Genomic DNA, 25,549 nt, shown 5'->3' with positions numbered 1-25,549 from the left:
GCAAGGGGGAAGAAAGCTTAGGAAAAAATGTGATTCTATCAGATGTTTATTCATGATGTTGTGATTGTCTGTCTCTGCAGAGGTGAGCTTTCCTTCTGCGGTTGTTGCTGTTGTAGCTCTGTGTTTTTGACATGTTGATAACATTTAACTTCAACAACCCCCCCCCCCCCCTTTCTTTGCCATTCAGAATTTGCATGAATCTTACATTACGCTTTTGATCTCTCATTTTGGCAAAAGAGCATCCCACACACACACACACACACACACACACACACACACACACACACACACACACACACACACACAGGTGGGTTCAGTGTTCTGGCGGTCTGCCTCTCCGCAGTGATCCAATTTCAAACAGGGAGGTCTCTCTCTGACAGTAACCTCCATGTACCCCCCCTCCCAGCTGCCCGACCCGAAGCGTTCATCGGCGTCGCACGCGGGACCTCATTGTTTGCATCGTTCGCCATTCGCACCGCCATTCGCACCGCCATTCGCACCGCCATTCGCACTGCCATTCGCACCGCCATTCGCACCGCCATTCGCACCGACATTCGCCAAAGTGAAGCGCGGGCCACCCCTGTATCAGCCGCTGACATCTCACATCAGTCGTACACAACGGCCGATCCACCGCCTTTTTGTTCCAGATCAGAGTGGCAGATAGCAGCTGCTGCAGAGGTTATATTCATATGGAGGGGGGGGCATATTCACACCTCCTCCCCACAGAAGGTAGCCCGAGTAGCACTGGACATTATTGCACAGCAGCTCCGAGAGGCAAAAGGCTTGAAATGAAAAGCCCATTCTTGTTTTGTGGCACCTGTTTGAGGAATGAACTCACTCAGCGACTCTGCCCCGGACTCCCAGGCTACTGCCAAGCGAGAGCAGAGGACTCCGCTCGCTTGCGGGGGCCAGCATGAGTGCCTTATTGATGTGTGGGAGCTCACGTTTAGCCGATTCTGTGACTCAATGTATACATATACGTGTGTTTGCTGTAGATGAACCCTGCGGCTCAGGAGCCAACTCTTCTCGAGGTCCAACGTCCGAGTTTCCCCAAGATGCAACCCGTGAACTGAGGGCGGAAAAGATGCCGCGCACCAAACAGAACAACCCGAAAAACTTAAAAGGTGAGTTCACGCTGCTGAGGTCTGCGTTTATCCTATCAGCTGGTGGATTTTCTTTGTTTGGATTTTTTTACGAAGGCCTAAAGAGGAACTGCTCTGTTGCCTCTTTTGACCACAAAGTAATGAGGTAATTTCATCTTGTTCTGAGATGTTTGTCTTAAAATAGCGTGATCATTATCTTCCTACGTATCCTGAAATACGATTACAGGAAGACTTTTTGTAAGAGAAGGCGTATACTGTCTCTGTCATAGTAGTGACTGATATTGTTTTTAAATGAGCCCACATATTGCGAAATCCATTCATGGCAAATACGATAAAATCCTTGCCAACACTGGTGTGTTGATGCTCGGCTCTGCCAGTTGCAATTTGTCTGTTTGCTTTTTATAAACCACACGTCATGTTGCTCTCCAGTGATGTATCTCTAAATTTGGTGACTTTTAATGTGTCACGTTAACTGTCTTTTTATGCATTAAGAGAGAAATTTGTAACCTCCCCCCGAACTGAAGGATCCATTAGCTTGTCTTATGAACGGGGCTGTTTTTCCTTTTAGACATGCATGCGTTTCACAGGACAGCGATGATCATGTGATCTTTGGCTTTCTTGGTACTAAAGCGGTTGCTTGCTCTTCAGATGGGAGTTCTTATGTTACACTTATGCCGTGTTCACACCGGTCGCGTTGATTTTTTGACGCGCGTCGAGATTACATACAAAGTCTATGCACAGACGCGATGAGACTGGCGCCCAGCGATTTTGCGATGGCGCGTTGGACGCGTTATTGCAGTGCGGTTGGACGCCGCAAAATCGCCAACGCGCGAGTTGAAATTTTTCAACTTCAGCGACATAATCGCGTGACGCTGTGGCGCGATAGCCTATCAGCGTTGAGTTGCTCCCCCTGTCATCACTGGCTTTCTGCCGTTGTTGAATCAGGAAATAAATCCTGTAGCCGTCTGTGTTCACCCAGAGCGCTACGATACCTCATATCAACAGAGACCGGACCAAACTATATGTATGCATGTGTGTGTGTAAACCATACGGTACAAACAATGAATAGACGCTGCCGTATTTACGTCTACGTGACGTTATTGAGTGCTGGTGGAGCTGCTACGATGTTAGCATAGCCTAGCACCGATCCATCAGAGCTCCATTGAGAAGACCAGTAACCTACAAATCGGTATCATTACGTAGTTATTTCGGAGTCCCTTTTTGTCGGAGAAGACAAGTACAAATCGGCATCATTACGTAGTTATTTCGGAGTCCCTTTTTGTCGGTTTATTGCCGTTGAATCACAGCCAAATCAGTTTATTTTGTGTTCCTACAGCTGTAGTAAACAGCGACCGGTGGCTTGCTAGACACAGTGAATACAGCTCGATACAATCCACGGAGCTCCTCTGAACAATATTATGAACCAGACATGACGGCGTTTGGCATTCCGATGTTTGAGGGACGTACAAAACACGTACAAACACGTCCTTATTCCTTTCACGGTTGACAGCGGAAAGAAATGGCTGCCAGGTGAACGGCTTCCAGGACGATAAACCACGCCCCCTCTCCGGCGCTACGAGATTTTGCGGCGTTTGGTGTGAACACGACCGGCGGCGCGTTAGACGCGATTGTGTGGACGCTTTTTTGCAGTGCGTCAAAAAATCAACGCGACCGGTGTGAATGCAGCATTACACTGCCTACATGTTGCTATGCCTTGTTGTAGATCACACTTTTTACCGGGGCTTGCTATTGAAAAAGAAATCTGGTGAATCAATGGTCATCGTGGTAACGACTCAATGTGTCACGGTGTTGTTGTGATACTGTAAGCAGTCTTGATATTTTGCTATTTTTTCGATCTAATTTTAGAAAAGCTGTCGTAGTATGAAGAACAAACCATCAGTGATCAGAAAGGGGTGGCTGAGTAGGTAGAGCAGGTCGTCCTCTGATCGGAAGATCGGTGGTCCGATTCTTGGCTGCTTCCTGTGGAAGTGCCTTTGGCAAGACACTGAAGCTATAGACTGATCATAAGAAGTGGGCGTCGTTACCGTGACGTCACCCATTGGTTGTGCTGTTTTTAAGGCCTCAAGTTCTGCATTTTTTGCCTTTGCCCTCTTGACTTTTTGCAGCAAGAAGCGACACAAGAGAGTGGAGCCAAGAACAACTGAATAAGACATGCAAACATTTTAAAAGTAACTTTCGTGAACTGAAAACACAACGATTGTGAAAGGGTTAGAGTTGACGAGACTGAACAACGCCGTGGTAGCTACCTGTCAATCACAAGGTAGCCAAGCCCTGCTTTATGGTCTATGTGACTCTAAATGGAGCATAACTTACTAAATAAACATGCGGTACTGACTTGAAACTCGAGATTGAGACCATAAACTCATGTTTACAATGTTTACCGAGGTAATAAATCAAGAAAGAAGTAGAGTCATTTTCTCATAGACTTCTATACAACCAGACTTCTCTTTGTCGCCATTAGAAAGAATGGGTCGGCACCTGACTGAACGCCAAAAGCATCTGTGTGTTCGAAGCACTTTGAGTGGACGGAAGACTTGAAAGGCAGTATGAAAATGCAAGACCATTTACTAATTCCATTTACCACCATTACGCTACTTCCTGTCTCAGTTTACGTGGTTACGTTGGCGTGGAAGAGTCAAATGGCTGAAGATTAGGTTACTAACACTGCTGTCTAGCGGCCGGGTGTTCATAGAAAACAGAAAACAAAAGAACCGCTGTCTGCCACGAATCTTTGCATTTCAACTTTTTATTAAAAATCAACACATTGTTTTTGAGAATAGATTCCGTATCACAAAGCATTACATGCCGGTACTTCATGTGTCAATATTTTCTTACACCCCTCACTTTTACTGTGTTTCCAAACCATTCCCACACCACTGGAGTTGCTCCCTTTTGTCAACCAGAGTTGCCCGATTGGACCATTCGCTCCTAAAAATCGGCTGCTATTTTATTTTGATTTAGAGTGGAAGAAGAAGAGGAACGTTGACGTCGACATCATCCAGAGACTTGGTGGAGATACTTTTTCTCCATTTGAAAACGTGCGATCCTCGAGGTTCCTTCTCCCTGATGTTTGGCCTTCTCTGTGGGAGGAAGTGTCTCTAACGTGCATCTGGGTTTAACGCAGACGTGTGTTTCGTATGAGAGGAAGCACAACTAGTTTGGAAGCCAATCGTGGTTCAATATTCAAACACTTTTTGGGGAAACCGGAGACATAGCAGTTGAACTTGCATTTTCATCTGTTTTTTTGTCAACGAGGGAGAAGGAGTCGATGTAATTGAACTTTCTGGTTGAAAAAAATTATCTTCAGCACAAATTGTTATTCATAGCAAATACGAGTGTTGTAGGGGCATGGGTCTTTTAATATAGTATATACAATAGTAGATAATATCCGACTTTATTAAAACACTTGGAGATCAACTGCTGAAATATAACAAAATGCAGTAGAAGTACATGTTGAAGCCAACAGGGCTGACCGAGTGGAGTTCCAGCATCGCCCCATGCTAACACAGAACACCAACTTGAGGGATTTCGTGTTAGGTTGAGAATTGACAGATTTACGCGTCAACAGACGTTTGCAGTTCACAGATCCGGGAATTTTCAGCGTTACACGCTGGGTGTGAAAGTGTGCATCACTGCCATTCCCCAGCAGCAGATCCACGCGACAGATTTCCTCATGTCTGTAGCGGCGAGCCAGAGTCCCTCTGTTTATTCATCGTACAAACACTTCCTGTGCTTTCATTTTCACTGGCCAAACAGCAATAATTGAGTTTTAGAACAGTACATTACATCGCCCGACAGAGGACGATCGACACAGCAGCCGGATAAAACTTTATTCTATTTTTATTGGCGACTCTTTTTTTTGTCGTGGTGCAGACAACGGAGCTGCAGTTGCTGCAGTGTTTTGGCATTTTTGTACTTGAGGGTAAAAGATCTGGACGTGAAGAGAGTATAATCGGCGGGGATGGGGTTGAAGATCCTAAATTCAAGGGCGGGTTTTGACACTTAAAGAAGGTGGGGGCGCATTTGTGAAATGAGTTGAGGTGTGTCAAGACTTGCATTTAAAACCCTGGTTCTCAGCAATAATAAACTGCACGTTGTTAAAAGTTACATTGTTTTATTCACTGTAACAGATGAATGCTAAGTGTATGAAATACAGCTATGGGCAGGTTATGAGACCGCAGACCCCTGGAGTGACACTGCCCCCCCCCACCCATCCTACATAGGATAACCTATGACCCCCAGACACAGAAACACACATCAACTACGTCGTTTGCTGTCTGTGGTCATTTTGCATCTCTTCAGAGGTGTTTTTTATCGTGCTTGTTTCGCGTCTGTTTGTGTCTCTTTGTGGCCGTATTGCATTGTGTGTCTCTTTGTAGCTGTCTCGTGTCTCTTTGTGGTAGTTTTTTTATCGCGCTTGTTTTGTGCTTCTTTGAAGTTGTTTTACGTATCTTTGTGGTTGCGTTGTGTCTTGTGGCTGTGTCGCATCATGCATCCCTTTGTGGTTGTTTTGTGTCTTTGTAGTCCTGTTCTCACTGGTTTGTAGTGTGTTTGTAGCTGTTTTCTTTGTGGATGTTATGTGTCTCTTTGGTTGTTTTTTTAAATCGTGCTTGTTTCGTGTCTCATTGTCGTCGTTGTTCATCTCTTTGTGGTCATTTTGTGTCTCTTTGTTGCAGGTTTGCGTCTCTTTGTGGTTGTTTTGCGTCTCTCTGTAATCATTTAGTCTCTTTTTAAACATTTAGTGTCTCTTTGTGATAATTTTATCTCTCATGCGGCCTTCCCTCTGCAGCTATTGTGATTTAAAAATGCTGGTGTATCTCTCCCTGTTGTCTTATTGGGATTTTTATCTCTATAATTTAAGACTTTACATTGTTCACCATGTTTTAAAGTTTCGATTCAATCTAAAAGCAGTAGAAGCAGCAACAGTCTCTCATTTAAATAAAGCACAGTGTCTTCGAGGTGTTGGCGTGAACTCGATCAACGTGACGTCTCCAGTTCTAGTGAAATTGCTCAACATGTTGTGGGGAGTACCCAGTTCACTTCCTCATCATCTGATAACTCGCTGAGATATTTGTTTGGCTTCTTGTTTTTCCTTGTAACCCAGTTAACTCCTCCCCGGCCTGCACTCGAGGCTTTTCCTTCATCAGACAGGAAACGATAATTGCATGGCATGCGATCACATGCGTGAACTCTTTTCTGCGTCGCGTAGGCTAATGAAGCTCAATGCCTGAGGATAGCTTAAAAAACAACAACAACAACTCTGCACTTGAAGCCAAGTGAGACTTTAACGTTGTGTTTTCTTTGCTTTATAGCAGCAATTAATCGCAGCACCGACGTCAACGCGGTTTTTACCTCAGCATTCTGAGTTCTGGCTGAATGATGGGAAGCCTCGGCTCTGTCAGGGGCCACAAAGTGATTTGTTTTATTGACACCGTGCCGACCCGGCTGCATCTATCAGGTGAATTTAAGGCGGCGCTGCATTCTTGCTGGCGTAGGAGGGCAACGAGTACAAGCATGCTGTCAGCAGTCCGACAAAACTTAGCATGATAAGATATTGTCTTCACTCTTAAGCATAATATTTTACATGACTTCCAAAGCAATTTTGTATTATAAAACATATTTTAAACCAGCATTTTCAAAAAAGCCAGTGTGAACTTTATTGAATGAAATACTCTCATAAGTAGTTACAAGCTAATGCTAATCCAATACAAGCGCTGTGCAATGAACTTTGACTTTAAGAAGCTTGTTAATTGTCGGTTTCTGTTGGCATTGTGGAAGAGAGCTGTTGATCAATAAGCAACAACAACTTTATTAGTTATTCTAAGTTATATTTCAGGCCAGTTTTAGTAGTGACAGGAAACTGATATTTAAAACGGTTTCATAGTGAGTAATTTTTATGGCTAAATCATATTTTAAAATCTTTCTTTTTGTTAAGTTGAAGGCAGGTTCATCGTATAAGCACATGTATAACAAAAAAGCAAATTTTGTTCAGCTTTTAATTACAACTTTCCAGGAATTATTCATTGTAGAAAGCTAAAATGCACCTGCCCTAATAAGAACTACTTCCTGTGTGCCTAAAGTGGTGACTCTGGTTTCAAACGCAGAAATGACCAAAACATGAACAGATCAATACAAGTGGCAGAGAGGACGGAACATTGAGTCTGTTCTGAGTCTTTGGGAGAACATTCCTGTCTGTGTTTATTTTATATGAAACATAATAAACCACCACACACTGTAAACCTTGAGCTGTTATATGGGCTCGAGTTATTCCTGTTGTCCGTTCTCGTTAGCTCGATATCTCAGCCTGGAGGGAACCTCTTCAAATTTGGCACAAACGTTCGTATGGACTCAAAGGTGAATCGATTGGAAGTGGAGGTCAAAGGTCAAGGACACTGACTTCTTTCTCATGAGGTCTCAGGAATTTTCAAAATTTTGGCACAATTATGATAATATTACACAAATGTCTATTAGAGTAAAATGATTGAGTGAGGATATCTTGGACAGACATGGATGTTGAGTGCAACTTGACTGGTTGGCAGACAACCTTGATGTGGTAATTCTAGTTTTTTTTTCTTATCTGAGATGTCAAGAACGCAGAAAAAAAAAACAGCAAAAAAAACGGGACGTAAATCTTAATTTCACAAATGTTTCATCAACGTTTTTGCAGCACACACTGACACGGCTTTGTAACCCGCCTGAGGCCTGTCGGCATACAGCTCATGCACTCCCGATGCTTGCGTGTCCTATGACGCAGTTTGTGGGCAGCAACGCAGGAAGTTAGGAACTCCTGCCCCCCCCCCCCCCCCCCCCAGTCTTTGTTTACTTTAGTCACACAGCTGGCCTCCAGGCAGGGACACTCAGTGGTTTCCCCTCAGACAGACTCCCTCTCTCTGTGGACAGCAGCATAATACTCACTGCTCCCAGGCAAACTGAAGTAATGAGATACTAGGGTTTCTTAATGTACTGCAATGGAAAGTGTAAAACCAACAAGAAAAAGTTAGTTTATTCAGACTGAATGGTGTAGTTCCTCCGACCAGATTTTCCGTGTTTTTAGTGAGCAGATCTGTATTGTACTATCTGTATGTACTTGACAATGAATCCTTTAATTAATTGTTTAAGTCCTTTTTCATGTAAAAATGCCAAACATTTCATAGCGCCAGCTTTTCCAAATGTGCTGATTTTTTTCTCTGCTTTTAGTAATGTTGAGGATTGTAGCGTTGGTTGGGCTTCAAGATGAAACAATGATTCCTCCTGTGTGGTGCACACCTGTAAGCTCACTTCTCAAGTGCTTTAAATCTGCATGCAGTCGCTGTTGTGCAGCGCGCTGTAGGATGTGTGGCCTGGTTAGTCAGTCACAACGGAAGAATGTGACCCCAAGTTAAAACCCACCGCTTCAGAAATGAGTGCAGTTCATTAACCTTTCTGCTGCTGTCACTCTCTGTCTGTATACATCCAGCGACTGTAGCTCCTCTCTCTCCTCCTGCTGCTAGTGTCTCCAGTGATGCAAAGTAACTCAATACATTTACTCAGGTGCTGCAGTTAAGTACATATTTCAGATACTTATACTTTATAAATAGTATAAATAAATACTAAATATTGTAGTTTTTACTCTACTACATTTACACATATCTCCATCTATATGTTGAGAAAATCCTCCTGCTTCTTCAGCTAAATAAACACTTTTGCTATTATTTGACTTATTATTTGAGTATTTTCACAGTGTGTGTATAGGATCTATATACTTCTTTCATACCGGACGGTGTGTGGTGTTTGGCTTTTCAGCGTGCCCCTGAAAATGCCCAGACTTGTTAGCAACACCGGTGTTTATAGAACTGACTCTGGCATTCCTCCTGCCTTATAAAGAAAAGGCTCCTCACACCAGAGCCCAACAGGTCTTTAGTGGAGAACATGCTGCGTGATGAATGGTGAACAACTGCAGTGAAAGGTGTGTGTGTGTGTGTGTGTGTGTGTGTGTGTGTGTGGGGGGTGGTACGTTTAACAAGGTATGTTTTATTGTGCTCTAAGCAGGCGCACAAATTGCCTTCAACAGCCCAGTTTGACAGGACGATGACTGATTTCCGTGATGTGTTTCTTTTTTTTCACTGCCTCGGTAACTTACAGCAAAGTGACAACAGTTTCCTGTTAATGATCGACTGTGCCTCGGACCTCGGCGCTGACTGCGGTTAAATATCCAGGGTCGGAATGAACTGCACTAATCAGAGTTGTCCGATAACCCGAAGACGGCCCGATGCCGGACACGGAGTTGTTTGTTTTGTTGCCTTTGAAGCCACAGAGTCCGGCTTCTCCGGTCCTCATTTTGAGCTACATTTAAACCTCGGAGTGTCTCAAAAAATGAAGGTCGGAGAGGTTTGTGGCGGCCCTTCTGTCAGCTCTCTGCCCCCGGCCTTGTGCTCTACAACCTGCTCTGAAGTTCCTTCCAAATCCCTTTTAATCCCACAGTTAGGGTCTCTTGCATAGCCCACCACTGCCTCAGCAACATTTGGCTTTGTGGAGAACACGCTGTAAATCATGAGCCCTACCCAAAAATAGTTGTTGATAAGAAATTGGCATATTCACGGTGATCTGTACTTATTTAGTCAAAACTTTGACCAAAAAGTTACTCGTAATGCCACTTTAATTGTACACACAGACACACACACACAGGTGGGTAACCAGCCGTTGCTGTTGTCCGTCCCAACTGTGACCTCAACATCTGTAACATCTGTAACATTGTACGTTTCTTCATTATGTTCCAGAGAAACGTACAATGTTGAAACATTCTTTCAGCCAGGGGTCCGACGTCGAGGTTGATTGATTTGTCATGCTTGAGTCATGCCATCACTTCCGTTATTGTGGGAAGAATATTATTTTTATCCAAACAATCTTTTCCTAAACCTTAACAAAGTAACTAACTTGTTTCCTGTGAAGACGATAGTTAATTTTGAAAAGTCCGTATTCATGTAATGAGCCAAAAATGTTCCACGTGTTGCTGGACTTTGGTAAACGCACCAAAAAATGAAGAGTAACGTTTTGGTAAGATGTGACACAAACTGTTGCATGAGTGTACTTTGCATTACTCCACTATATCTTTACATGGCAAACAGATGTCTGCTGCTATATTAATGTGGTGAATGTCATATAGAGCTCTGTTAAGTAACCTTTTAAATGCAGGACTTTTATTTGTAACCGAGTATTTCTGCACAGGGGTTCTTGCTCCTTATAAGGTCAAGTAGTCGTCCACCACTCAGTGTGTGAGCGAGTTAGCCTAGCTCGGTAGGTTCGTCGGCTCCAAGCAACACCGGCCCTGAAATGTCAGTCAACCGTTGCCGTGGAATACGCCCCCCCGCAGCTTAGACTGTTTCTTCAAATATGTCCAAAGGTGCCTCTATCCTCTCAGCGGGACTCTACCAGGGACACTCAACTCACTTCGCCCTGCACAGGGTCCACTTTTTTCAGAATCACAGGAGGCCAGGGGCCAGTTAATCATTTCTAGGATTTGAGGACAATGTGGGGCTTAGCTGGTTCCTCCCCTGGCCCTTTTTTCCCCTTCTCTTTAATACAAACAAGCTAGAGTTTATTTTGTATGCACTCTGGCACCTTATTTTCATAAAAGGTATAAAAAACATTTCCCGTCATGTATCCATTTTTTTTTCTTTGTGAATTCTGAAGTTGTGTTTGGGACACGCAGTTGATTATCACTGGTTTATACTATTAAAAAAGCATTTGTCTGAAGTGAAGGCCTCGGCGGTGCAGAGAAAGAGTTAACGCGTTGGCCCCCGGAGACTGGATTTTTACATGTTGTGTCATGCACAGGCAGCCAAACCAGTGTTTCCGTACGGTCCCTTCAAATTACAGTGTGTTTGAACACAGCGAGACTCACACAAAGGGAACTTCTCTCCCAGAGGCAGGAATAAACCTGGGTTTTAGCAACAGTAACTACAACAGACGGGCCGAAACTAGTTCAGGGATGTCTGTTTGAATTAGTGGTAACCAACAGAGAGGCCTTCACTTTGACAGAGAGGCAGCGCTGGGACGGGTCGGGAGGAATCTTTATGGCCATCGTTTGTGCGAGTGAAATTGAATATGGTGAAGGAAATGGCTCACTTTGCCATCCTGAAATGTGGGATAATGTATATTCCTTGTTATTGAACGAGGAATAAAAGCATCTACTTCAATCATTTTTCCCTGTGTGTGTGTGTGTGCTGGTTTCAATCGGTCAGACATCCTGCAAAATATATTTTTGATGATGGAAAAAGTGATTTTCGGGAGCTTGTGCCCTTTCTCCATTTTGACTGAACTCTTAATTGTGAGGTGTGTTTTTTATTACCGTGGGCCATTTGACACGCGAACTGGTGGTCGCCCCGTGACAGATCAGCCCACTCAGGTTAACAAGTTCACCGCGGCGGGGCAGAGAGGAACCTCCCCAACACCTGGCAACATCTGGTTTAGAGGAAGCCAGTTTGTGAGTTTGATCGTTTGTGAGGATTTTCAGACGGCCAACTGCCGGTCAAACGTTTGCTCACTGTAAATTAAGAAAATATGATTAACTAAGGAGAAGTGAATTCAGAAACATTAACACTTTTTTATTTATTTCATTGGAATTATTTAACCACTTAATTAGCTGACGAGACAACACAACTTGTACTTGTTTCCCAATGAATTGTAAGAATCAGAGCTGCTACAATTACCGTAGTCAATTAATCAGCAACTTTTTTAAGTACTTTTTAATTATCTTGTACTTTAAGTACAATTTGATCACTTGTGTACTTTCAAAGCATGAGTTCTACTTTTATGAGAGTATTTTCACTTCTTCCTAAAGTGGCGATCCTTAAGATTTCACTCCTGGTTGATTTAGAATTTCTATTTTAGTAAAAACAAAGGAAATGTGCTTTGAGTTTAGTCTGGAGTCTTGTGCATCGTTCAATGTTTGTGTGTGTACACAACTGAGAAAACTGTAATACAGCATTTCCCCCCCTGTGAATGTCACCACAGACACCCAGCTCATAACAGTGCAAATATATAACTGTTGCAATACTTTGATCTGGGGGTCGTAGGCTCAATCGCCGTTGTGTTGCCTCCTTCAGCAACAGACGTGTATTTAAATGAAGACTCTTGGAGATTGCCTCTTTAACCACAGCGCTCATACGCAAGTTTCTCCTTCAGTTCTCAGAGCACTTCTCTCTTTCTCCTCTATTGTGACATTTGTCTCCCATGGTAACTTCTCTGTGTCTCTTTAAAAGTGTTGCACCACATTGAAGAACATGTTCATCCTAGTGGAGCCCTTTTTAATTACTGCACTGCAAAGGTCATCCAGTGTGACTGTAACCAAACATATGATCACAATTCAAACCATTTTCAATCAAAGGTACAGTCTGAATTCACTTGTAGCCGTATCGTTCACATACTGTCACACGTCGGCTCCTGTGCGGTGACCACGCGATGCTAAAATGTACGCCGTTCAAACCTGCAACCGTTTTTTCCGCTGTAGCGGATATTCTGCCGATTGTTTTCTTGAGCAATCATTTTGGGTTTAGACTGTCGGTCGGGACGAGAACAAACATTTTTCATAACTTCACACACCAAAAGATCTCCAGGTTACTTTCACATGAAACAAAGAAATAATTTGAATTCCCTCCCACTTTGGTATTTCTTCCTCCCACCTCACCTAAAACCGTTCGCTGTGTGCAGACTCTCAGTATGAATGTCTCTCAAACTCCTGCCTGTTTTATCCGACGCCGGTGACTAATACCAGCCAACACCACCCGCCTGCTTGTGCAGAGGTCTTGTGTGTGTGTGTGTGTGTGTGTGTGTTTCTCCATTTGTTAAGTCGTGCACCTTCTCATCTTGTGCTGCGAGCGTCTCTCTGTGGAGGCAGAGATGCACTTCCATGCGAGACAAAATGTTCTACGAATGATCGAGGCATCCTTCATTAACAGCCTGCCAAGGCCTGTTTACCTGTCGCTGCTCAGATGTCCACAGCTGCTCCAGGTGTGGTTTTTTGTGTGTGTGTGTCGCCACCCACTCGGCCATTTACGTACGACCCCCCCGAAGACAGATGACCTGACTGTTTACGGTGTGTGTGTGTGTGTGTGTGTGTATTGGGCTTACACTTTTCAAAGCAAAGCACAAGTGAAGGGCTCAGAGAGGCCGAGTTAAATTGGAGCTAACGAACGGTTGACCTTCCCCATACTTGTTAGTACCTTTCTCCCCTCCACAGGTGAGCTTCTGTGCCCACCCCCCACCCCCCGAGCCACTTCCTGGAAACTTTGCTGAGCGGCATTGATGTTGGCAACTCGGAGAGGCGTGAGCGTCTGAGTGGGAATGATGAGTTAAGGGAAGGAGAAGGAAAAAACAAAACAGGGTGGGGGCCGGCAGGATTTGCCTCTGCTCACGTCAGCGCACAGGCCCAGAATAGTGGAAGAAATTCTCCCAGCGCTGGCGAGGCTGGATGTCACATTATTTCGGAGATGTGCTCACGACACACAGATGGGGGCGGAGAGCTCCTATACGCAGCGAGGACGCATGTCATCTGCAGAGAAGTGTCCTGACAAAAGCTGCCGTTGTTTGGACTCTGAAACTCAGGGGGGCCATCTTTTTTTTTGTGATTGTGGGGGAAAATGTGACGCCAGTTAAACTGTAGGCGTTAAAAAAAACTCCAAAAAAAATAAAATGCTTTGGAAAAACTAAAAAAAAAAAAAAAGAGAGAAGGGAACGTCTGTAAGCCGGAAACCCTTAAAAGGTTTGTTGTGTGGGGGCCGTGTTTGTGTGTGTGTGTATGTATGCAGAGCTGGTATTGCTTAATGGTTTGCACACGGAGAGCCCGATGTAGGGGTTGCCAGGGAAACAGAGCAGCATGAGTCTCGGTCTGCAGGTGCTGTTCCTTGTGTCCTACGGCTGGAACCTCCCACGAATGAGCAGGGAGGGAGGAGGGCAGAGGAGCATTCTGGGAGGGGGCTGGGGGGGTTCACTCGTATGTTAGGAGCTCTGCTAGAAGGAGGAGCGCTGGTCTGGTTATGTTGCTGTACGAGCGTTTTTTTGTAAAACAAAAGTTTCTATCAAAACTTCCCAAAATGCCCACTTCTTCAAAATGGCCTGTTTTATTGAAACAAAAGTCCAAAACCCAAGAAATATTCATGTCACCTGAGTCACAGTTTAACGTCCTGTCATTTAAGGGCTTGTGCATGGTTTTTAGGCAGCAGAAGTCGCTCACTGATAAATGAAGAAATCAATCCGAAAATGTATCAGATTTGGAAGATGGCGCAACGAGATGACGTCATCCAAAAAAGATCCAGTCAAACAAATTGGAAAAATGGCAAATATGTACGTTTATTTCATGTGTTCATTTGAGGACGGTTGCAGTCTGCTCATCAGTCAAGTCAGAGGTTTTCATCTGCCGCCATTGTTATGTCTCCTTTTATTGTCCCGTTCTCGTGAACACTGTCTCAGGAAACCCCTGAAGGGAATTTCTTAAAAATTTGCCACAATAGTCCGACTGAACTGATTCGATTTTGGTGGTTAAAAGTCACTGTGGACTCACAAAACCAAGTTGTTTTTCACTCTCATTATGACAGTTCTGCGCAAATGTCTAATAGGAAATGAAAAAGTGATGACATTTTGGACAAACATGGATGTATGTCGCAATCTGCAACCTGCAACTTGACATGGTTGGCAGAGGCATACGAGCGTGAACGCATCAAATTGTAGTTCTCTTTAGTCCGCGTTTAAGTCGCGTGCTTCGTGTGCCTCTCGACGTATTCGCTCAGTTTGTTTCCATTGCACGTGCACCAACTTTTCCGCCTCAGCCAAATGTTTCGTGAACGTATAAGTCATGTCTGAATGACAGAACGCCAGCGCTTCAACAGCTTGACGAAGCCAGCTTGGGTGGACACGTCTGAAAAGGTTCTCGTAGCCACAATCGTGTTGTTTGAGGGGGAAAAAAGAATGAACCGCTCTAAGAGGAGGAGAGAGCAGCCGTACTGTCGATTCAACCCGAGGAGCTGGCAGAGAGCTGGGCAGTAAGGTTCGAGGGAGAAAATGGTGGAAATGTGCCGACGTCGCCCCCCCCCCTCCTCTTGAGTGACAAGCCCTCAGACATTCCTCTTCTCTGAGAGAGCTGCTGACTCCGATTTCCCCTCGTGCCAATGAAGCCGCTCCGCTATTAGCATTAGCGGCAGCAGTTTTGCCGCAGCGGCACAACAGCTCATAATGAATTCAATGTCGGCGTCTTAATTTTGCTCACAGACGTGTATTTTCTTCACTGATTGCACACGTTGCTGCCGAATTTAAGGGGATAAATTCCATTTGAGGTTCAGTTTGAGTCTAGCCTTCAGGAGAGTCCTCTGCCGCTGCGCCCACCAGATGTGAAGGGCAGAGGTTAGCTGCGTGGTTTCCTGCAGGTCAGGCTGTGGGCTGTATTTATCAACCCTGACACTTGTCGTTTCTCCGCCACGTGAGACGTCCGCCATCATCGGGCAGCGTGGGGGTCATATCCACGAGGGGGGGGAGGGGGAGGACCAACGATCAGAAACTGTTGCTTCGCTTACAGGCGACAAACTAAAGCGACACTTTGCCGTCAGGAGACGTGTCGGCTTTTTTAAAATTTGTCCTCCTCCCCTTTTAAACACTTAGTGATCTGTGGAGAAGCTCGGAGAGGAAACGTGAAGAAGTGCTGTGCGTTTCGCGGCAAAACAAGCATTTTGAAATGATTATAGAGAAAATTGCAGCGAGCCTTTTGTGGCGTGCAGTGACGGATGCTCTTTGTGTTTGTTGGTACAACACTGCTGAGACATAGTTTGTGATGGCGGCGCGACAAAAATAAAATCTTGTCGGCTTGTACTTAAAGACAAGACGTGTGTTAGTTTGGTTGGAGAAAAGTTTGTAAGCGTTTTGGAAAGAACAAGGCTGGCTGTTTCCCCTTGCTACCAGTTTTTATGCTAAGCTAAGCTAACCATGTTGTGACTTTAAGGTCCATACTCAATCCACATTGTGAGTCTTTTTTATATTAGTGCCATTCCTCACTAATCAATCTTTGTTTTTCTCTAAATTGTCAGAAAAAAGGTGAAAAATACCCCCGATTGTTTCCCAGAGTCCAAGTGTCATCTTTAGACGTTTTATTTTGTCCAACCATCGGTCCCAAAACTCATATCATCAATTTAAAATGTTATAAAACTGAGAAAAGTCACAAATCTTCACATTTGAGAAGCTGGAACCAGCTAATGTCAGGCTGTGTCTGCTTGATAAATGACTTAAACAGTAAACAAATGACCCCAAAAAAAGCCATACCGTACTTTTCGGACTACAGAGCGCACCGGTATATAGGCCGCACCAGCTGATTAAAAAAAGGAGAAGAATTTGTACATAGATAAGCCGCACCGGTCTATAAGCCGCAGGTGTCCCCGTTGAACAGCAAGATGCTTTTAACAGTACTAAAGTTGTCTTCTTCTCTGAACATCATAACATGTCTCTAGCTTCTAAGCTAATTTTAACATTACGGCCAATGGGGAAATGCTCACCGCGATTAGCATTAGCGAATATAATATATATTCGTACATCTTTTCATGCAGACATACTTACAGACTAAGGTCTCTCAAGGCTACCAAATGGAAGAAGTAAAACGAAGCTTCATCCGTGTGTGTTTAGTTAGGTATCGACTCAGTGAGGTATGCGGAGGAGGAGTATGACGGAGGGAGTGAGCGGTGCACGCCCCGAAGTGTCCGTCGGGGGGAGGGAGAGGGGAGGGGGGAGCAGAGGGGTGGGGAGTTCGTCCTTTGCTGCCCAACGACCTCGTGGACTCCGGTGGGTCGATGGTGAAAGATTGAAAGCCCCCCCCCCCCCCCCCCCCACAACAGAGTGTCAGTCATCGGAAAGGTTGAGCAGGGTCGGACGAGGTCGGGTCAATATTTTAAAGACGTAGGCACACACACCTATATTTAGAGCGAGGTCAGGAGGTCGTCGGCCGCCACCTTCTGGCTTGCTGCAGGAGCGGAGTGACTAGCGGCGGTCAGGTGTGACGAGTCGGCGTCCCACACGACCCTGACCCACGTGTCTAAAATACCTTTTAATGTTCAGCCACAGCAAATACACATCGAAGGAAACATTTTGTATTAATGAAGATATCCCTTCTAGAAGTTACAAAGTATGTTACATCTCACCATGTGGTGTTACAAAGATCGTAAAAGTCCTAACATGTTGGTGAATCCTGCAGATATCCTGAAAAGGTGACGATGGGCAACTCCGCTCCCCTCAGCAGGGTCATGGGGTCACATCAAGCCTCCAGCAAACCAACCAACAGCTGACTGGAGGAGCAGCCTCTTTTTTTTAACCAAAAACCGCTCAGCAGTGCTGCAGCAGCAGTGTTTCTGCAGCCACGGTCAAATATAAATGCCTCGGAGGAGGAGGAGGAGGAGGAGGAGGAGGAGGAGGATCTTCCTTTAGCCGCTGTTGCCATGGGAAGAGATGTTGGGAGGGGGGGGGGGGGTTCTGAGCTCCCCGATGCCTCACGGCGGGAGAGACTCTGGGGGATTCTGAGCCGCGAGTTTAAGAAAAACAATCCTCCAGTGATATTTTTAGACCTCGCATTCTCGTTGATTCTGCCGGCTACCTCCAAACACACACTTTATCAAAATAAATAACAAGGAAGCTGCCGCCATGTGAAACCGCGTGTGTGAGAGAACCTGCAGGGCGTTGATGTGTGACTCATTCGCTGGTTCAGGTGTGTCTTGTAAAAATGAAATCCGGGAATTGTTTAGAACTATTTTTATTTTTTCCATGTGCTCGGCATGACTAACAGTGAGTGTGTGTGTGTGCAGGTATTGTGTCTGACGGTGTGTGAGTCTGTGTGTGTGTGTGTGTGTTGTTATCAGCCCCGTCCAGTTGAGTGAGCGATGAAGAAAACAGTCATCCTCACCTGTAGCGCTGATATGAACAGAGAGATGAATCGACAGCAACTTTGGTGATTGCTCGTTCAGCATTTGTTTTTTCTCTCTGAGAGTTTAAGATGATCAAAAATAAGGTGCTTAGCTTAGCATAGCATAAAGGCTGGAAACAGTCGCTGTGCAAACAGAAACGTAAAAACTGTTTTTAGATCCTCCGTACTAGAGAGAGAGAGAGAGAGAGAGAGAGAGAGAGAGAGAGATCCCTCCCTGGTTTTTTAAAAAGGAGGAGGAGGAGGAGGGAAAGAGAAGGAACACAAAGGCAGGCAGGGAGGAGGAGGAGGAAGAAGAAGCGTGGTTACACTAACAGTGGAGAAAAGCAGCCAGAAGTGAAAGCACAGCGACACAGTTAGTGAGAGAGGACAGACCGAGGACACACGCTCTGCTGTTGTCTTTTTTTTTGTTTTATTTGTCTTTCTTTCTTTTTCTCTGGGAGACAGAGGCAGAGGAATGTCAGCGGTTATTAGTTGGGGAAGTCTCTGACTGTCTTTCTGTCTGGGTCGGGAATGTCAGGTGCCCCCCCCCCCCCCCCCCTCGTAAGCACACTTCACTCCGAGAGGGAGAACCAGCAGCCGCAGCTACTCTTTCTGAGAAAGTGTCCACTTTGGTTGGCTCGACTTCTCCCTGCTAACAGGTACTGTGTGCTGCCTGAGCTCGCTTGCTCAGTCACATTGTGTGACGACATCTCTTCCTCCTCGTTTTCTCTTTCTCTCATGTCATTTTACATCGTTACAGTTCTCCTCCTTTATTCTGTATGTTCCCTTCCAGCCTCGCTGTTTGTGGTTTGTTGTTTTTATGAGATGTTGACCCTGCTGCGATGGGATGAATTGTATTTAAATTGATCACAATATTTCACTTATTTTGCAGGGTTTCATCTGAGAATTTGTTTTCTCGATTAATAGAAACGAGGGTCTTCAAAGTCAGAAGTTTTACAGCTTAAGGTGACTTCTTCAGATTGCTTTTTTTATTCAGTTTTGCTTGTGCAAGACAATATAAAAGGACAGGTTGCATATAAATATATATTCAGTTTACTATAATGTAAGACAAGCAAAATGCAGAAAATCCTCACATTTGAGAAGCTGGAACCATGAAATGTCAAAGGCATATCAAAATAGTCGACTGATCAATTAACCAACTAACTGTGTCATCTGTTCTTATTTTACGGGTTCAATTCAACAGAAAATAATCTGAAAGTAACGAAGAACACAAGTTCCTCAAGCTGTTTTTTTTATTTTTGTCAAATCTGATTATTGCATTCCACACCAGAACATTTCCCGCTGCTCGTCTTTCTTATTGACATCTGCTCTGAGATGTGTGACTTCGGTCGGAAGGGCTCCTACCCCCCCCCCCCCCCCGTCAGTGGCTGAGCTGCCGGTGTTACGCAACCGGTGTCTCAGCCCGGAGATAGAGCAGAGCTGAACTTAAGACACTTCTGACTTGTTCCTCAACGCACCATGAGAGCACCAGACTCACTCCGCTTCATGTATAGCTGGAGCTATCACAGAGGAGCAGCACGATGAGGTCAGTATGAGTGCCGTTACGTGAACGCCTCCTGACCGAGCCGTTCGTTCATTTGCAAACATCCTTTTGTTAATTTGCTTTCCAATTAAATTCTGCCGTAATTCCATTACGCTCTTTTAAATGCGTCATCTCATGAGCTCTCCTGGAAACGTCCCCCCCCCCCCCTCCCCAGTCTGCAGTGGCCTCCGTTAACCTCCAGTGGTGCGGAATGTTTGTCACATTTACTTATTAAGCTCTTTTTTTTTTTATGGATAGTTTCAATTTGCTTTAGCTCAACTGAGGTGGAAAAGTTGATCTATCGATAAAAACATCGGTGAAATGTGAACAGGCATTTTGACGTCCATGATGCAGATGACTTAGACATCCAGTGACGAGACAAAATCATCACATCTGTGTGGCGCAATAAGGAGGCCGCAATGTTCCTCAAAGTAGTACGTGAAACAAAGACCAAATTTCCATCCTGTCTTTTAATTCTAGCTGCATCCTCTTCTACTTCTCTGATAGTTTAATGGCAGATTGGATAATTAGAGTCACCAGCTGTTTATCTCCATGAACCAACTCTCAATATTGACATAACCAGCTATCGTAGAAGGAAATGTGCATATATTGTCATTTTGGTGTTGTAGATTTTCTGGAAATTGGTTTGGAAACTTGATTATTATCTTGGAAACGATAATGTTTCGATGATTAATGAGTCAGCTTGTCATGGTTCCAGCACCTTAAGCGTGAGACTTAGCTTCTTCTATTTGTCACTTTAGTTAAATAAACTGAATATCTTTGGTCAAACAAAACCCAAAAGCCATTTTAAGAGGTTATCTTGGGCTCTTCCTATAGGAAGTTGTGATGTGGGCAAGCATTGGCAAAATGTTTATTCAATGAGGAAAATGACAGTTACTTGCAGCTCTAACTAGGACAGGCATTGGTATTTTTGTGCTCGTATAGATGTGAACATGTGAGTGGAGCAGTTTGGTTGTGTAAGACGCAGACGTGTTGTTGGTTTCCTCGTCCTGGTTCTGTTTTTAAACTCTGATGTGATCGTATCGGAGGAGAGGGAGTGGGCAGCAGAGGCAGGAAAGAGACTGCGAGGGAGAACATTTGAAAATTGGGGGATGAGGTTGATGATGATGGGAAGAGGCAGAAGAGAGGGAGGAGAACAAGAAGACAAGGTGGGGAAATTGGGGATTTAGAGGAGGAGGAGGAGGAACACAAAGAGACAGTGAGGGAGCGCCATGTCTCTCGAGCTGTGTGTGGTTATGTAATGTTACCTCCTGCCTACTGCTGATGGCAGAGGAAAGCACAGAGTAACAGCAGTGAATGCCGTGGAGGTGGGTGGCAACAACAACACCACAGAGGAAGACGCTGTGGCAGTATCCACCAGAACCGTATCAAAGGTCAAAAGCTGCTTTTATGTTTGTGTAATTCAGAATGTTTGTGGTTCGACAGACAGTCGAAACCTGCTTTTCTTTGATTCTAATGTGGTAGTAACTCAATGGATTTGGGGGTTTTGGAATGGAGATTGGCCAAAGCAAGTCATCAGGATACATCAATTCTGCAAGGTATTTTTCACTGACACTGTTGACCAAACAATGAATTGATTAAGCGAGACAAGGAACATAATTGTTAGTTGCAGCCCTAATATGTAATATGGATGACAGTAACTGTAACTGTAAGATGCTAACAGTCAATTGGCTCACATACAGTTTTTGGACCACACTCGGGCTCGTTTCTGTGAAAAGCAATATTGCTAGGTGATGGTTTTCTGTAAAAAGAAAATGATATTTTGGTTGTTTTTTCCCAGGTTAAATCCCTCAAAAGGTACATTTGCTGACTCTCAACGCTTCGCTGGCTGACATACACAAGGCTGTCTGTTATGGCCACTGTTGAAACATGTCCCTCTGTGTTTACATGCGGTACCAGTCATGCAGTCATACGAGAGCGTGTATGTGCTAAATGAGCTATAAAAGCAGATGGTTGTGTGGCAGCATCCACAGAGAGAGAAACCAGAGAGAGCCTCAGAGCAGCTACAGGAGAGCCCTGTGGGAGTCTGCAGAGACGGCCACTGGTCTCTGCAGACGAGCCAACTGCACACTGTAACAACACACCGTAACTGCGCACTAACAACACACCGTAACTGCACACTAACTGCACACTGTAACAACACACCGTAACTGCACACTAACACACTGTAACTGCACACTGTAACAACGCACTTCATGGTAGAAACACACTGTAACAACACTGTAAGACAGAAACACCCAGCAACAAAACACTGTTCACAATGTATGGCAGAAACACGCTGCGACAACACGCTAATATAACACTGTATGGCAGAAACACACTGTAACAACACACTGTAATAACACGCTGTAATAACATGCTGTGACACACTGTAACAACACTGCATAGTAGAAACACACTGTAGCAACACACTGTAATAACACGCTGTACCACATTGTAATAACACTGTATAGTAGAAACACACAGTAACAACATACTGTAATAACATGCTGTGACACACTGTATAGTAGAAACACACTGCGACACACTGTAATAACACTGTATAGTAGAAACACACAGTAACAACACACTGTATAGGAGAAACACAGTAACAACACACTGTAATAACATGCTGTAACACACTATAATAACACACTGTATAGTAGAAACACACTGTAGCAACACACTGTAATAACACGCTGTGACACACTGTAATAACACGCTGTGACACACTGTAATAACACTGTATAGTAGAATCACACAGTAACAACACACTGTATAGGAGAAACACACAGTAACAACACACTGTAATAGCATGCTTAAACACACTGTAATAACAATGTATAGTAGAAACACTAACAACACACTATAATAACACTGTATCGTAGAAACACTGTAACAACACACTGTAATAACACTGTATAGTAGAAACACAGTAACAACACACTGTAATAACACACTGTAACACACTGTATTGTAGAAACGCACTGTAGCAACACACTGTAATAACACGCTGTGACACACTGTAATAACACTGTATAGTAGAATCACACAGTAACAACACACTGTATAGGAGAAACACACAGTATCAACACACTAATAACATGCTGTAACACACTGTAATAACACTGTATAGTAGAAACACAGTAACAACACACTGTAATAACACTGTATAGTGGAAACACACTGTATAGTAGAAACACACTGTAGCAACACACTGTAATAACACGCTGTGACACACTGTTATAACACTGTATAGTAGAATCACACAGTAACAACACACTGTATAGGAGAAACACACAGTAACAACACACTGTAATAGCATGCTGTAACACACTGTAATAACACTGTATAGTAGAAACACTAACAACACACTGTAATAACACTGTATCGTAGAAACACTGTAACAACACACTGTAATAACACTGTATAGTAGAAACACAGTAACAACACACTGTAATAACACACTGTAACACACTGTATTGTAGAAACGCACTGTAGCAACACACTGTAATAACATGCTGTAACACACTGTAATAACACTGTATAGTAGAAACACAGTAACAACACACTGTAATAACACTGTATAGTGGAAACACACTGTAGCAACACACTGTAATAACACGCTGTGACACACTGTAATAACACTGTATAGTAGAATCGCACAGTAACAACACACTGTAATAACACTGTATAGTAGAAACACACTGTAACAACACACTGTAATAACACTGTTTGGCAGAAACACTATAACAACATACTGTAATAACACTGTATAGTAGAAACACTAACGACACACTGTAATAACATGCTGTGACACACTGTAATAACACTGTATAGTAGAAACACATTGTAATAACGCTGTATGGCAGAACCATAATGCACCACACTGTAAAATGATGAATCGACTATCAAAGTAGCTTCTTGACAAATGAATGAATGATTTAAGCTCTAAACCGGCTGAAATAAGAATTATGTCTTGATTCCACAGTCAAGACAAGAACGAAAAAGGACATTTGTTTGAATTAAATCAAAATGGAATTCATGCTGGCAACGTGCCACATGTTTCCATGAACAATGGGGAGGCTGACGGCTGTTTTGCAGTCGAAACAGCAGAAAGGAGGAGGGAGACAGAGGAGGGTAGGTGAGAGGCAGCCAAGACACAGAAGCTGATCCTGAGCAGGATACCGCTGCTGTTTTAGAACATGATCAATGACCTCGCGTACCGTTGAGATCCTTATTTCCTGTACAGGCCCACTGCCTTTTGTTACACCCGCTGCCTCTTGCTGCGCTCAGCCTCATAAGCTCCAGATCTGATTAAGAGTTGTCTCTTTTCCTAGACGGCTTGGCGGCTGCAATAGTGTCTCTTCCCGTAGCGAGGACGACGCTGTGATTCGATTCAGAGATTCAAGAGCAACATCTGTCAACCGGATGACACTTATTGGCCAGATATGTGTGAGATTCCTCTGATTGGACTCACGGTTGCGTCAATGCCTGTGAGCTACAAATGTGTCTCTGATGGTAAGTGGTCGTGTTCAGGCTTCTCTGGAACGTTAGCAGCTGTGGAACAAGTATTCATATCAGTTACAATGTAGGCTGCTTATGAAACATAAGTATCGGTACACCTGGGACTGAAATATATATATATATATATATATATATATATATATATATATATATATATATATATATATATAGACATTATTAGACTTTATACTGACAGCATTTTACTGTTGCAGCTGTTTCTTTGTGAAATCCTTATTTGAAAAGTAACCATTTACCTTCAATTAACTTTACAATGTACGATTTACATATAGTGGAGTAGAAGTTTAACGTAGCATGGAATAGAAATAATCAAAGTATAAGCATCTCAAACACGCTGGTTTCAGACTGCAGTTTGACTTTTTGCTTCTGATAAAAGTTGAAGTATTTTTGCCTAAAAATCTGCTCATTCCGTATGAACGAAGGGACATGTGACTGTGGCCTTTGTGTGCGGCTTAATGCGGTTCTGTACGTGTTCCTCTTTGAGATGAAGCCCAGTGAAAGAAGGTTATGATGGGAGCTTTCTGAATAGTGTCTAACTCTGCGATTGGGCTTTGTTATTCATCCCCCCCCCCCCCCCTTCCCCCTGTGGTTGTGGATTGGTTTCAGTTTGGTATTCAGGGTATGAAGGGGTCAGCGTGGGCGTCTGGTTGTATGTGGAGACATTTTTTAGCAACAGAAGACTGACTGACTGTGTTCGTGTGCGTTTGCGGACATCTTTAACCCAATGGACATCCAGCACGCACAGAGTATTGGAGGTTACTAGCTGGATTACTTAATGTAGGCTCTGTTGCATTATCACCGGCTCAGCTGTCATTAACTCGGATTGTTCCCAAAGGGAGGAGGCGGTGCATCCTCACCCTCTCCCCCCCGCACCGACACAAACACTTACATGGGCAGCGTTTGCTCAGTGATCCCTCCTTAGATCATTTTTAAGAACAGTAGAGGCCGTTTCAGTGACTCAGTGCTTATTTTTCGCCAACACCAGCTCTATGCCGTCGCTTTGGCCGGTGTAATTACAGAGCGAGATTGTTGATTCTGGAGTCTTTGCCTGTGAAGTATTTACCATCTGTACACCGGCAATGACACTACAGAAACTGCTTGGTCACACGGTTTGTTGTCCCTGGCCATGTGTAAATATTCATCAGATTTTCTTAACCTCTTTTGCGGTAAAACTGTAAAACCCTCAGAATTCCCCGTAATGACTAATCCAAAAACAAAGCAGAGGGAGCTTCCTGTTTTTATTCCTCCAGTGCAGTGAGGTTAAACGTACAGGCGAGCTTCACTCAGAGAGATGCTTATGTCATCTATCTATTCCCCCCCTCCCCCCCTCCCCAGCTTCAACCGAGTAGCTAAATTTACTGTTGAACTTTCAAAGATTCTGCAGTTTTCACGGTCACCAGACTGTTTATTTTTCTCCCGCACGCTTGCATA

The 25,549-nt window shown here is 44.0% G+C and overlaps 1 protein-coding gene across 1 annotated transcript in view; it reads left to right on the top strand.

Moving 5' to 3' along the window:
• Positions 1-1,084: 1,084 nt before the first annotated feature.
• The window catches only part of hivep1 (HIVEP zinc finger 1), a gene marked incomplete at its 5' end in the record, with an annotated part of 47,368 nt that continues 22,903 nt past the window's right edge, over positions 1,085-25,549 (top strand). The window contains one exon of the mRNA XM_079288129.1: positions 1,085-1,124. Coding sequence (XP_079144255.1) covers positions 1,085-1,124 — 40 coding nt within the window. The remainder of the gene's footprint in view (positions 1,125-25,549) is intronic.

Source organism: Melanostigma gelatinosum (genome assembly GCF_949748355.1).
Source record: "Melanostigma gelatinosum genome assembly, chromosome: 17".
In the NCBI taxonomy this organism is placed as follows: domain Eukaryota; kingdom Metazoa; phylum Chordata; class Actinopteri; order Perciformes; family Zoarcidae; genus Melanostigma; species Melanostigma gelatinosum.
Note: the sequence above shows the minus strand (reverse complement) of the source record. Positions and strands in the feature narration are given on the sequence as shown.